General features: G+C 47.1%; 1 protein-coding gene across 1 annotated transcript in view; it reads right to left on the reverse strand.

Moving 5' to 3' along the window:
- Nucleotides 1-10795, reverse strand: part of TOM1 (target of myb1 membrane trafficking protein) — a 180356-nt gene extending 169561 nt beyond the window's left edge. The window contains exon 1 of the mRNA XM_068252070.1: nt 10671-10795. Coding sequence (XP_068108171.1) covers nt 10671-10722 — 52 coding nt within the window. The 5' untranslated portion in view covers nt 10723-10795. The remainder of the gene's footprint in view (nt 1-10670) is intronic.
- Between the last annotated feature and the right edge of the window lie 3060 nt (nt 10796-13855).

The raw sequence follows: 13855 nt of genomic DNA on the forward strand, positions 1-13855 counted from the left end.
CGGGAGATGTAGGTGATCAGTGGCAAGCTCTGCAGCCAGGGAGCTTGTATCCCAGCCACGGCCCCTCTGTCTCGCTAAAACCGAATAGCCAAGCAGCTTGGGATGACCCAGGAAAGTACAGGGGACTAAAAGAGACCAAAAATCCGTCCTACTAAAAGGCAATGCTTGGTGTGGTTTGCCTTCTTAAAACAGAAGGAAATCTGCAATAATACAGCTTTAAGTGAGCAACTGTGGTTTCCCATGATGCATCAATGCAGAATATGCAAATAATCTCTTTATGCCCCTGAAAGCCACACTTGCATCCAGAATCGCTGGTATAGCAAGCTATATAGCTTATATACATTACAGAGTCACATCAACCATCCATGCAGACAGCCTGTTTCGGACTGTTGGTCCTCCTCAGTGCATGGCAGAGATTGATATGGCTCTATGGGATAGGGGCTTGGACCAGTACAACAGAATACGCAAGCAGCTCGGGGTGAGCCAAACCACTAGGAAAGTATAGGGAAGTAAGAGACCAAAAAGCCCTCCTACTAAAAAGCCAATGCTTAGAGTAGATTGCCTTCTTAAAACAGAAGGTATTTGCAATAATTCAGCTTTACAAAATGCCAATTCAGAATGTCTGGATGCAAGAAATGGGCTGATAAGGACAACCCCAGTTCACTATAAATAAACTGGTAGATCGACATAGAAACAAGACTGAAGTCACGCTATGACCAATCCATAAACACGATGACAATGTGCTGTGCGTCAGGCTAGCATATGAATCAAATCAGATTACAGGATCAAATAAAAGAACAGTCAAAAGACCAGTGTTGCAAAAAATTCACAACTTTGAATACATACAAATAAATGTACAGGGTGGGCCATTTATATGGATACACCTTAATATGGCCATTCATATGGATACACCATCTTAAAGAGAAACTCCGACCAAAAATTGAACATACTTTTTTGACAGTACATACTTTTTTGACAGTTTCCTGTCTGTGAACCTTGCTGCATTGTGGGAAATTGCTGTTACAGCTGTTTCCAACTGCCAAAAAAACCTTGCAGCAGCTACATCACCTGCCAACACTAAAATGTTCACTGGAGTTCCTCTTTAAGTGAATGGTGAAGTTAACAAACAAAACCACCGCTATAGGTCTTACACTAACCCACATTGGATAGATCCCTCCAAGACTGTTGGAACAAAAAAAAAATTGATGGTATGGTGTGGTATATGGGGTGTAACCATATAAATGGCCCACCCTGTAGATTTCTCCCAGTGTAAAACGAAGTATAAATTACTATTTTCCTAGGTAGCTGTTGCTTACAGAATGTAGTGAAAAGCAGGGCTGTGGAGTCAGTACAAAAATTATCCTACTCAGACTCCAGTTTATGAAACCACCGACTCCAACTCCAAGGACCCAAAAATTGATCCTACTCAGTCTAATTTTTACAAAAGCTATGGATTTGGTTAAAAAATAATCAGACTCCACACTTTATTGAAACGAAACCACCGACTCCAACTCTAGGTACCCAAAAATGCTCCAACTCCAGAAGACCTGGTAAAAAGCGGACAGATTTGACAGATTTTGGACTAGTCTATCTCCCCATGGGTGATACTCAATATTCACTTTATTCTTTGCAAAAAAAAAAAAAAACAATTTCTGGACATCTGGACAGGATCTATACAAAGAGGTCAGCCAGCTTCCCTACTCGCCTACACATTATTTTGGCAGTTGGACTGAGCAACTGCAGTTCATTAAAGAAAACCTGAACTGAACATTAAAAGTCAAAATAACCATACACAAGTCATACTTACCTTCCATGTAGTCTACTCCTCAGTGTCTTTCTCCTGTCCTGCATCCTGTTTGTTCACTGTGATCAAGGGACTTTTCCGTCCTCCATTTTGAAAATGGCCATTACCCATAACAGCTTTCTGGTCAGCACACAGTTAAACTGTAACATCGCCCACTTGAGCCATAGGGAAACATGGACATTACCTGGTACATCAGTTTTCCTCTCAGCTATAACTGACAGCAACTGATATTTTACTGACAGCAACTGATATATTTCAGATCTGACAAAATATTGTCAGAACTGGAAGGGATTATTGTCAGAAGAAAATGGTGAGCTTCTGGGAGGAACTGATGGCAAGGTAACTATGTAATGTATCCCAGCCACGGCACCGGCACCGGGAGATGTAGGTGATCAGTGGCAAGCTCTGCAGCCAGGGAGCTTGTATCCCAGCCACGGCACCGGGAGATGTAGGTGATCAGTGGCAAGCTCTGTAGCCAGGGAGCTTGTATCCCAGCCACGGCAATGCAAGATGTAGGTGATCAGTGGCAAGCTCTGCAGCCAGGGAGCTTGTATCCCAGCCACGGCACCGGGAGATGTAGGTGATCAGTGGCAAGCTCTGTAGCCAGGGAGCTTGTATCCCAGCCCCGGCAATGCGAGATGTAGGTGAACAGTGGCAAGCTCTGTAGCCAGGGAGCTTGTATCCCAGCCACGGCACCGGGAGATGTAGGTGATCAGTGGCAAGCTCTGCAGCCAGGGAGCTTGTATCCCAGCCACGGCAATGCGAGATGTAGGTGATCAGTGGCAAGCTCTGTAGCCAGGGAGCTTGTATCCCAGCCACGGCAATGCAAGATGTAGGTGATCAGTGGCAAGCTCTGCAGCCAGGGAGCTTGTATCCCAGCCACGGCAATGCAAGATGTAGGTGATCAGTGGCAAGCTCTGTAGCCAGGGAGCTTGTATCCCAGCCCCGGCAATGCGAGATGTAGGTGAACAGTGGCAAGCTCTGTAGCCAGGGAGCTTGTATCCCAGCCACGGCACCGGGAGATGTAGGTGATCAGTGGCAAGCTCTGCAGCCAGGGAGCTTGTATCCCAGCCCCGGCAATGCGAGATGTAGGTGATCAGTGGCAAGCTCTGCAGCCAGGGAGCTTGTATCCCAGCCACGGCAATGCAAGATGTAGGTGATCAGTGGCAAGCTCTGCAGCCAGGGAGCTTGTATCCCAGCCACGGCAATGCAAGATGTAGGTGATCAGTGGCAAGCTCTGTAGCCAGGGAGCTTGTATCCCAGCCACGGCACCGGGAGATGTAGGTGATCAGTGGCAAGCTCTGCAGCCAGGGAGCTTGTATCCCAGCCATGGCACCGGGAGATGTAGGGGATCAGTGGCAAGCTCTGCAGCCAGGGAGCTTGTATCCCAGCCACGGCACCGGGAGATGTAGGTGATGTAGGTGATCAGTGGCAAGCTCTGCAGCCAGGGAGCTTGTATCCCAGCCACGGCACCGGGAGATGTAGGGGATCAGTGGCAAGCTCTGCAGCCAGGGAGCTTGTATCCCAGCCACGGCACCGGGAGATGTAGGTGATGTAGGTGATCAGTGGCAAGCTCTGCAGCCAGGGAGCTTGTATCCCAGCCACGGCACTGCGAGATGTAGGTGATCAGTGGCAAGCTCTGCAGCCAGGGAGCTTGTATCCCAGCCACGGCACCGGGAGATGTAGGTGATCAGTGGCAAGCTCTGCAGCCAGGGAGCTTGTATCCCAGCCACGGCAATGCGAGATGTAGGTGATCAGTGGCAAGCTCTGCAGCCAGGGAGCTTGTATCCCAGCCACGGCACTGCGAGATGTAGGTGATCAGTGGCAAGCTCTGCAGCCAGGGAGCTTGTATCCCAGCCACGGCAATGCAAGATGTAGGTGATCAGTGGGAAGCTCTGCAGCCAGGGAGCTTGTATCGCAGCCCCGGCAATGCAAGATGTAGGTGATCAGTGGCAAGCTCTGTAGCCAGGGAGCTTGTATCGCAGCCCCGGCAATGCGAGATGTAGGTGAACAGTGGCAAGCTCTGTAGCCAGGGAGCTTGTATCCCAGCCACGGCACCGGGAGATGTAGGTGATCAGTGGCAAGCTCTGCAGCCAGGGAGCTTGTATCCCAGCCACGGCAATGCAAGATGTAGGTGATCAGTGGCAAGCTCTGTAGCCAGGGAGCTTGTATCCCAGCCCCGGCAATGCGAGATGTAGGTGATCAGTGGCAAGCTCTGCAGCCAGGGAGCTTGTATCCCAGCCCCGGCAATGCGAGATGTAGGTGAACAGTGGCAAGCTCTGTAGCCAGGGAGCTTGTATCCCAGCCACGGCACCGGGAGATGCAGGTGATCAGTGGCAAGCTCTGCAGCCAGGGAGCTTGTATCCCAGCCACGGCACCGGGAGATGTAGGCGAACAGTGGCAAGCTCTGCAGCCAGGGAGCTTGTATCCCAGCCACGGCAATGCGAGATGTAGGTGATCAGTGGCAAGCTCTGCAGCCAGGGAGCTTGTATCCCAGCCACGGCACCGGGAGATGTAGGTGATCAGTGGCAAGCTCTGTAGCCAGGGAGCTTGTATCCCAGCCATGGCACCGGGAGATGTAGGCGATCAGTGGCAAGCTCTGCAGCCAGGGAACTTGTATCCCAGCCACGGCAATGTGAGATGTAGATGATCAGTGGCAAGCTCTGCAGCCAGGGAGCTTGTATCCCAGCCACGGCACCGGGAGATGTAGGTGAACAGTGGCAAGCTCTGCAGCCAGGGAGCTTGTATCCCAGCCACGGCAATGTGAGATGTAGGTGATCAGTGGCAAGCTCTGTAGTCAGGGAGCTTGTATCCCAGCCACGGCACCGGGAGATGTAGGTGATCAGTGGCAAGCTCTGTAGCCAGGGAGCTTGTATCCCAGCCATGGCACCGGGAGATGTAGGCGATCAGTGGCAAGCTCTGCAGCCAGGGAGCTTGTATCCCAGCCACGGCACCGGGAGATGTAGGTGAACAGTGGCAAGCTCTGCAACCAGGGAGCTTGTATCCCAGCCACGGCCCCGGGAGATGTAGGTGATCAGTGGCAAGCTCTGCAGCCAGGGAGCTTGTATCCCAGCCACGGCACCGAGAGATGTAGGTGATCAGTGGCAAGCTCTGCAGCCAGGGAGCTTGTATCCCAGCCACGGCACCGGGAGATGTAGGTGATCAGTGGCAAGCTCTGCAGCCAGGGAGCTTGTATCCCAGCCACGGCACCGGCAGATGTAGGTGATCAGTGGCAAGCTCTGCAGCCAGGGAGCTTTTATCCCAGCCACGGCACCGGGAGATGTAGGTGATCAGTGGCAAGCTCTGCAGCCAGGGAGCTTGTATACCAGCCACGGCAATGCGAGATGTAGGTGATCAGTGGCAAGCTCTGCAGCCAGGGAGCTTGTATCCCAGCCACGGCAATGCGAGATGTAGGTGATCAGTGGCAAGCTCTGCAGCCAGGGAGCTTGTATACCAGCCACGGCAATGCGAGATGTAGGTGATCAGTGGCAAGCTCTGCAGCCAGGGAGCTTGTATCCCAGCCACGGCACCGGGAGATGTAGGTGATCAGTGGCAAGCTCTGCAGCCAGGGAGCTTGTATCCCAGCCACGGCACCGGGAGATGTAGGTGATCAGTGGCAAGCTCTGCAGCCAGGGAGCTTGTATACCAGCCACGGCAATGCGAGATGTAGGTGATCAGTGGCAAGCTCTGCAGCCAGGGAGCTTGTATCCCAGCCACGGCACCGGGAGATGTAGGTGATCAGTGGCAAGCTCTGCAGCCAGGGAGCTTGTATCCCAGCCACGGCACCGGGAGATGTAGGTGATCAGTGGCAAGCTCTGCAGCCAGGGAGCTTGTATCCCAGCCACGGCACCGGGAGATGTAGGTGATCAGTGGCAAGCTCTGTAGCCAGGGAGCTTGTATCCCAGCCACAGCAATGCGAGATGTAGGTGATCAGTGGCAAGCTCTGCAGCCAGGGAGCTTGTATCCCAGCCACGGCACCGGGAGATGTAGGTGATCAGTGGCAAGCTCTGCAGCCAGGGAGCTTGTATCCCAGCCCCGGCAATGCGAGATGTAGGTGATCAGTGGCAAGCTCTGCAGCCAGGGAGCTTGTATCCCAGCCACGGCACCGGGAGATGTAGGTGATCAGTGGCAAGCTCTGCAGCCAGGGAGCTTGTATCCCAGCCACGGCCCCTCTGTCTCGCTAAAACCGAATAGCCAAGCAGCTTGGGATGACCCAGGAAAGTACAGGGGACTAAAAGAAACCAAAAATCCGTCCTACTAAAAGGCAATGCTTGGTGTGGTTTGCCTTCTTAAAACAGAAGGAAATCTACAATAATACAGCTTTAAGTGAGCAACTGTGGTTTCCCATGATGCATCAATGCAGAATATGCAAATAATCTCTTTATGCCCCTGAAAGCCACACTTGCATCCAGAATCGCTGGTATAGCAAGCTATATAGCTTATATACATTACAGAGTCACATCAACCATCCATGCAGACAGCCTGTTTCGGACTGTTGGTCCTCCTCAGTGCATGGCAGAGATTGATATGGCTCTATGGGATAGGGGCTTGGACCAGTACAACAGAATACGCAAGCAGCTCGGGGTGAGCCAAACCACTAGGAAAGTATAGGGAAGTAAGAGACCAAAAAGCCCTCCTACTAAAAAGCCAATGCTTAGAGTAGATTGCCTTCTTAAAACAGAAGGTATTTGCAATAATTCAGCTTTATAAAATGCCAATTCAGAATGTCTGGATGCAAGAAATGGGCTGATAAGGACAACCCCAGTTCACTATAAATAAACTGGTAGATCGACATAGAAACAAGACTGAAGTCACGCTATGACCAATCCATAAACACGATGACAATGTGCTGTGCGTCAGGCTAGCATATGAATCAAATCAGATTACAGGATCAAATAAAAGAACAGTCAAAAGACCAGTGTTGCAAAAAATTCACAACTTTGAATACATACAAATAAATGTACAGGGTGGGCCATTTATATGGATACACCTTAATATGGCCATTCATATGGATACACCATCTTAAAGAGAAACTCCGACCAAAAATTGAACATACTTTTTTGACAGTACATACTTTTTTGACAGTTTCCTGTCTGTGAACCTTGCTGCATTGTGGGAAATTGCTGTTACAGCTGTTTCCAACTGCCAAAAAAACCTTGCAGCAGCTACATCACCTGCCAACACTAAAATGTTCACTGGAGTTCCTCTTTAAGTGAATGGTGAAGTTAACAAACAAAACCACCGCTATAGGTCTTACACTAACCCACATTGGATAGATCCCTCCAAGACTGTTGGAACAAAAAAAAAAATTGATGGTATGGTGTGGTATATGGGGTGTAACCATATAAATGGCCCACCCTGTAGATTTCTCCCAGTGTAAAACGAAGTATAAATTACTATTTTCCTAGGTAGCTGTTGCTTACAGAATGTAGTGAAAAGCAGGGCTGTGGAGTCAGTACAAAAATTATCCTACTCAGACTCCAGTTTATGAAACCACCGACTCCAACTCCAAGGACCCAAAAATTGATCCTACTCAGTCTAATTTTTACAAAAGCTATGGATTTGGTTAAAAAATAATCAGACTCCACACTTTATTGAAACGAAACCACCGACTCCAACTCTAGGTACCCAAAAATGCTCCAACTCCAGAAGACCTGGTAAAAAGCGAACAGATTTGACAGATTTTGGACTAGTCTATCTCCCCATGGGTGATACTCAATATTCACTTTATTCTTTGCAAAAAAAAAAAAAAAAACAATTTCTGGACATCTGGACAGGATCTATACAAAGATGTCAGCCAGCTTCCCTACTCGCCTACACATTATTTTGGCAGTTGGACTGAGCAACTGCAGTTCATTAAAGAAAACCTGAACTGAACATTAAAAGTCAAAATAACCATACACAAGTCATACTTACCTTCCATGTAGTCTACTCCTCAGTGTCTTTCTCCTGTCCTGCATCCTGTTTGTTCACTGTGATCAAGGGACTTTTCCGTCCTCCATTTTGAAAATGGCCATTACCCATAACAGCTTTCTGGTCAGCACACAGTTAAACTGTAACATCGCCCACTTGAGCCATAGGGAAACATGGACATTACCTGGTACATCAGTTTTCCTCTCAGCTATAACTGACAGCAACTGATATTTTACTGACAGCAACTGATATATTTCAGATCTGACAAAATATTGTCAGAACTGGAAGGGATTATTGTCAGAAGAAAATGGTGAGCTTCTGGGAGGAACTGATGGCAAGGTAACTATGTAATGTTCATTTGAAGTTACCTCATGTGTTTATTTTAAATATTTTTACTCAGTACAGGTTCTCTTTAAGGGCTCTTTTTGGTTAGCAGCATTTTGCGATTCGATGCTGATCAGATCACAAAACGCTAAGTACTTAAGGGCCCATTCACACTTAGAACCGCAGAACGGCGTTTTGCGGGAGTGATTTTCCCACGATTAGCGCGGAAAAAAATCACTGGACACTGCGGCGGTTTTGGAGCGATCGCGATTAGCGTGCTGTGCACGCTAATCACGATCGCTAATCGCGGAACGCTCATCGCCGGCAAACCGCTGCATGCAGCACGGTTGCGGTTATCGCTAACCGCAGAACACTGCCACTCGCTACATTGTGTAGCGGTTCTTGCAGAACCGCTAGCGGTTTGCTGTAAGCAGGAATCGCTCGATTCCCGCACAAGTGTGAATGGGACCTAACTGTTGGAAATAGAGCAGTGATGTTTCCGTCAGGGCTGTGGAGTCGGTGCCTGGAGTCGAAGGTTTCATAAACTGAGGAGTCGGATAATTTTTGCACCAAATCCACAGCCCTGGTAAGTATTAGACTAAGGAGTCGGAGTCAGAGCTATTTTGGGTACCCGGAGTTGGAGTCAGAGATTTCATAAACTAAGGAGTCGGAGTTGGACTCGGATGATTTTTGTACAGACTCCACAGCCCTGGTTTTCGTGGTATGCTGCAGCAATGCTATATTTCTGGAGCGCGATCTTCATGCCTGCTGCATTTTCCATGCACTTGAGCTCCTATACAAAGTATAGACAGGCAAGAAAATTGCATAACAATTCTGTGTTGTTTTTTTTTTTCACAATTTGGCAATTAATATTTTCCCACTAGTCTACTTGAGTGGACGCAGCAGGAAACCTCATAGGGGTACTCTGCGGAAGTGATTGAGGGGACAAAACCATCTCTAACTTTTAGGGTTCGGATAGGTTGCAGTATATTACGCACAAACTATTCAGCCAATCACAATGCTTTGTGCTGTAGAGCAGAGCTCCCCAACCCTGTCCTCAGGGCCCACCAACAGTACATGTTTTGCAGAAAACCACAAACATGCACAGGTGGGGTAATTAGCGTTGCAGTAGTGCTGATTAACTACCTCTGTGGCTTTCCACAAGACATGCACTGTTGGTGGGCCTCGACGACAGGGTTGGGGAACACTGAGGGTGCTGTGATCGGAGAACTGTTCCGTATGAGGTTTCCTGATCAAAAATGTCACTACTTGCAAGCTTAGTGGTAAGAGCTCACGCCTTGCAGCGCTGGGTCCCCCGGAGAGAATCCTAGCCAGGGCACTATCTGCATGGAGCGTGTTTGTTCTCTCCGTGTCTGTGTGGGTTTCCTCAGGGCACTCCGGTTTCCCCTCACATCCCAAAAACATGCAGATAACTTAATTGGCTTCCCTTCCCCCTTAAACTACGAAGCACACACTACAGAATCATTTATTATTACAAAGTACAAAGGGGGTTGTACCCAGAATTGGTTTTGGCTCATGAAGGTTCTGAAAGGATGGGGGGGGGGGGGGTAAATGTCCGAAAGCCAAGAGACGAGGCTGGCATACTATAGCGCCACCAGTCACACTTGCCAATCAACTGACATTGCTCAGGAGACAAGGGGGAGGGAGTCAGAGGGAGGCAAAGGTTCAGCAGTGATGACCCAGTTCTTCATCCCCTGCATTGATGGCTGACGCTGCTGAGGATCCTGATTGCGGACATCTGGCGGTGCTGGCCATACATGATACATACATAGACATATGACTAAAGTAGGGATTGGATTGTGAGCCCCACTGAGGGACAGTTGGGTGACAAAGACTATATACTCTGTACAGAGCTGCAGAAGATGTTGGCGCTATATAAATACTAATAATACCTGCAGTAAGGATGGAGACCCACTTACAGCGGGAGATCACAAAGCGATTCCTTAATTGTGGAAGGGCCCCAAATTTAAATGCAATTACAATTTGGATTGCAGCCATCGATGCAACTGCTCTGAAAAGGCTGCAAGTGGCACCATCCTCACCGAGTTCCACTGCTGCAACACTTCGGCGAATGGCACCCCTATTGTGAAAACCGGTAACATTTAAAATACATGCACTGCAAATGACTTGTTTCCAATGTTGCTGTCACTAAACACATTGGCATCTGACTGACGGCAACATAAGAAACAAGTCCTTTGCAGTACATGTATTTTAGATGTTTCCAGTTTTTTTTTTTTTACAATAGACTTTAATGTGGACAGATAAAGCTGAACTTGTAGACAAAAGCAAAAAAAAAAAAAAAAGAGAAGTAAAATCAGCAGCAAAAGCCTGACTGCCATACAGTTAATATAGAGTGTATATAAAGCCCTGCAGAGAACTATCATAAGTGCAGGAGGCCCCACGTGACTTACTCCGAAGCCCCGCCCACTGCCCGTATCCTCGCTCCCCCATTGGCCGCCCCGCACCGTCTCCAGAGGGAGCAGCGCGCTGATTGGCCGTCCCGCGGTACACAGTCTATAGGCCGGAGCGTCTCCCAGCCCGACCAGCTGGACTCCCCCGGGGGGACCCCTCTCCTCCGCTCCTCTCCGCTCCCCCCGCCCGGACTCACCGATCCGCTGCCCCACCGGCGTGCTGAACGGGTTCCCCAGCAGGAAGTCCATCTCCGTCCTCTGCCGACCGACCGCAGCGTCTGCCTGGAAGAGCGGTCACATGACACGCCGCCAGACACGCCCACCCGGCCTACGTCACACGCTGGGGGACGCCTCCGGCTCGCGGGCCCCGCCCACACAGGAAACACATGCTGCAAGTCACGAGACGGGGGCGTGTCATCGCCTGCCTGTCATTATTACTGTGACTATGATGCCTGATGATAATTGTATAATAATGATGTCACCTCACTGGACAGCACTATTACATGACATCATATATAGTATTATTATTATTTAGTATATCACCTCACTGGACAGCACTATTACATTACATCGTGTATATTATTACTTATTGTATAGTGTTTTCATATAGTATGTCACCTCACCTGACTGCAGCTTCTATACAGCACTATTACATGACATCATATAGTATTATTATTATTTAGTATATCACCTCACTGGACAGAACTATTATATTACATCATATATAGTATTATTATAGTATATTATTATTTAGTATGTCACCTCACTGGACAGCACTATTACATGACATCATATATAGTATTATTATTATTTAGTATATCACCTCACTGGACAGCACTATTACATTACATCGTGTATATTATTACTTATTGTATAGTGTTTTCATATAGTATGTCACCTCACCTGACTGCAGCTTCTATACAGCACTATTACATGACATCATATAGTATTATTATTATTTAGTATATCACCTCACTGGACAGAACTATTATATTACATCATATATAGTATTATTATAGTATATTATTATTTAGTATGTCACCTCAATGGACAGCACTATTACATAGTATTATTATAGTATAGTATAATTATTATTTAATGTCACCTCACTGGACAGGACTATATTATCATTATTATTATACAGGAAGTCACCTCACTGGACAGCACTATAACATTACATTATATATAGTAGTATTATTATAGTACTAGACCTAAGGCCCATTAACATAACGGGCTCTAGGTCTCCCTCACAACCTCCCACCCCTGTGACCGCGGCCACGTGTGCACATGCACACACATCCGCACATGCTCGTCCGGTCCCATCCTCCTAATGTCCCAACGGCTGTCCGTGGTACACATGTGCAGTAGCACAAAGGCACGGACACAGGGACAGGGGACGCAGAGACACAGGCATATTATCATATAGGATAGTATTATTATATAGTATGTCACTTCACTCAACAGCACTATTACATTACATCGTATATAGTGTTATTATTATATAGTATGTCATCATTGGACTGCAGCTGCGACATAAGCAGTGATGGGCGAAAATTCTGGTATTCTTTTCACTTTAATTTTGCAGGAAAACAAAATTGTCAAATTTGGCTTTCGAGCAAAAATGCCTTTCAAAAATGATTGTGTAAATTTTCGTGTTTTTGCGATTTTGCCTATTCCACTATCTGCGATCCGCTTCAAAAAGCGGATCACAGCCATTTTGCCAATCGCAAGAGCACCATTGTAAATGGCAGTGCTCAGTTCCAACTAGTGCACTTCGCTTTTTTTCCCAAACGCAATCGCCAGCTTGTGCTTGTCACAATCGAGCTTGCTCCTGATGGCTTCAGTGCGAATGGTGGCGAGTGGAAATTGCTGCTTGCGCGATTGTGTAGCTTGTGTAGCAGTGGGAAAGGGTCCTTCAAAGATGTGATTTTTCGGGTTTTTTTATTTTTTGCTTTAAAAGGTGTAATTTACTCTTAACTCATGAATGACAATTTGCAGTTTTGGCAAAAATTCGCTTTGCAAAAATAAAATGTATTTTCAAAACCGAAAACAACAACACTACGCACTAGTAAAGAAATAGGGATGTAAATGCCTAGGAGAACTCACGGAGAAGCATGTGCTCAGTTGGATCAGCTGATAGAATTGTAAGGTTCTGATTTGCTGTGATGTCTATGATCATGACCAGCAAATCAGAACCTTACAAATCTGTCAGCTGATTAAACTGACCACATGCTTCTGTATGAATTCTCCTGAGCATTGCCACTCTCATAAAGAAAAAACACAGTCCAACCTTTTTGGCGATCCTGAATGTTGCGATTTTTGTGTTTTTGAGATGAAACCCCTCCTACAGTGTGATGTCATGACCATGGCTCTGACAGTTTGCTGTCTGTTAACCTCATTACACTGTGGGTAATAACAGCTTTTTCCAACTGCCAAACAAGCAATAGAACTCTCAGTAAGGCCTTGTTCACATTATATCCGTTTTTGTAAAATGTTAAGCGCAGGGGGTGATTTTCAAAATCGCCCTGAAAGCGATTTTGCAATCATTCTCTATGAGAGAGTTCATGTCAGAGCGGTGCGTTTGCGATCCACTCAGAAAAGCGGTGCTTGGGCCATTTTTGAGGCGATTTGCCTCAATGGAAAGTATAGGAAATATGCAAAACGCTCACAAAATCGCTTTGGCAAGTGATTGCTTGAGCGTTTTTTTTAAAAGAAAAAAATACATTGTATTTATTGTTTCCGGATTTTTTTCCGGATAGAAAGATGGAAGCGCTCTGAAAAAGAGCTTACAAAAACGCCCACAAAAACGAGCGAACGTGCAGAAAATCATCAGAAAATGCTTAAAAAAAGTGGGATAAAAGCCCATCTCAGATGGACACGCGAGCCGAACGCAATGTGAACAAGGCCTTAATGAACATTCCGTACAGATCACCAGGCAGAACTAAAGATGTCATCACCAGTGATAAACCACAGAATGTAAATCAGGGAGAGGAAAGATTTTACAACAGACAAACACTGACTAAGTAATGTATTAATGAATATTGTAAAAGAAAAAAAGTAAAAATAAATTGTATTCATTATGTTACTTTCACTATAGTCTCATCAGGGGCGTAGCAATAGGGGTTGCAGAGGTTGCAACCGCATCGGGGCCCTTTGGCCACAGGGGCCCTGAAGGGCACTCCCTTAACTGCAGTATTAGCTCTCTATTGGTCCTGTGCTGGTAATAATCACTTCTATAGATACTTTGATTAGTGATAATCATTAACAAGCTGTCCCCCATCCCCTTCTTGCACCTCTGACACTGTAGTTGCCATTGGCAGGTTTTGGTGCGCCGTATCAATTGTAATGTATACTGTAGAGTGCTTGGGGGGGGGGGGGGGCA

This window comes from Hyperolius riggenbachi, chromosome 9 (assembly GCF_040937935.1).
Source record: "Hyperolius riggenbachi isolate aHypRig1 chromosome 9, aHypRig1.pri, whole genome shotgun sequence".
NCBI lineage: Eukaryota > Metazoa > Chordata > Amphibia > Anura > Hyperoliidae > Hyperolius > Hyperolius riggenbachi.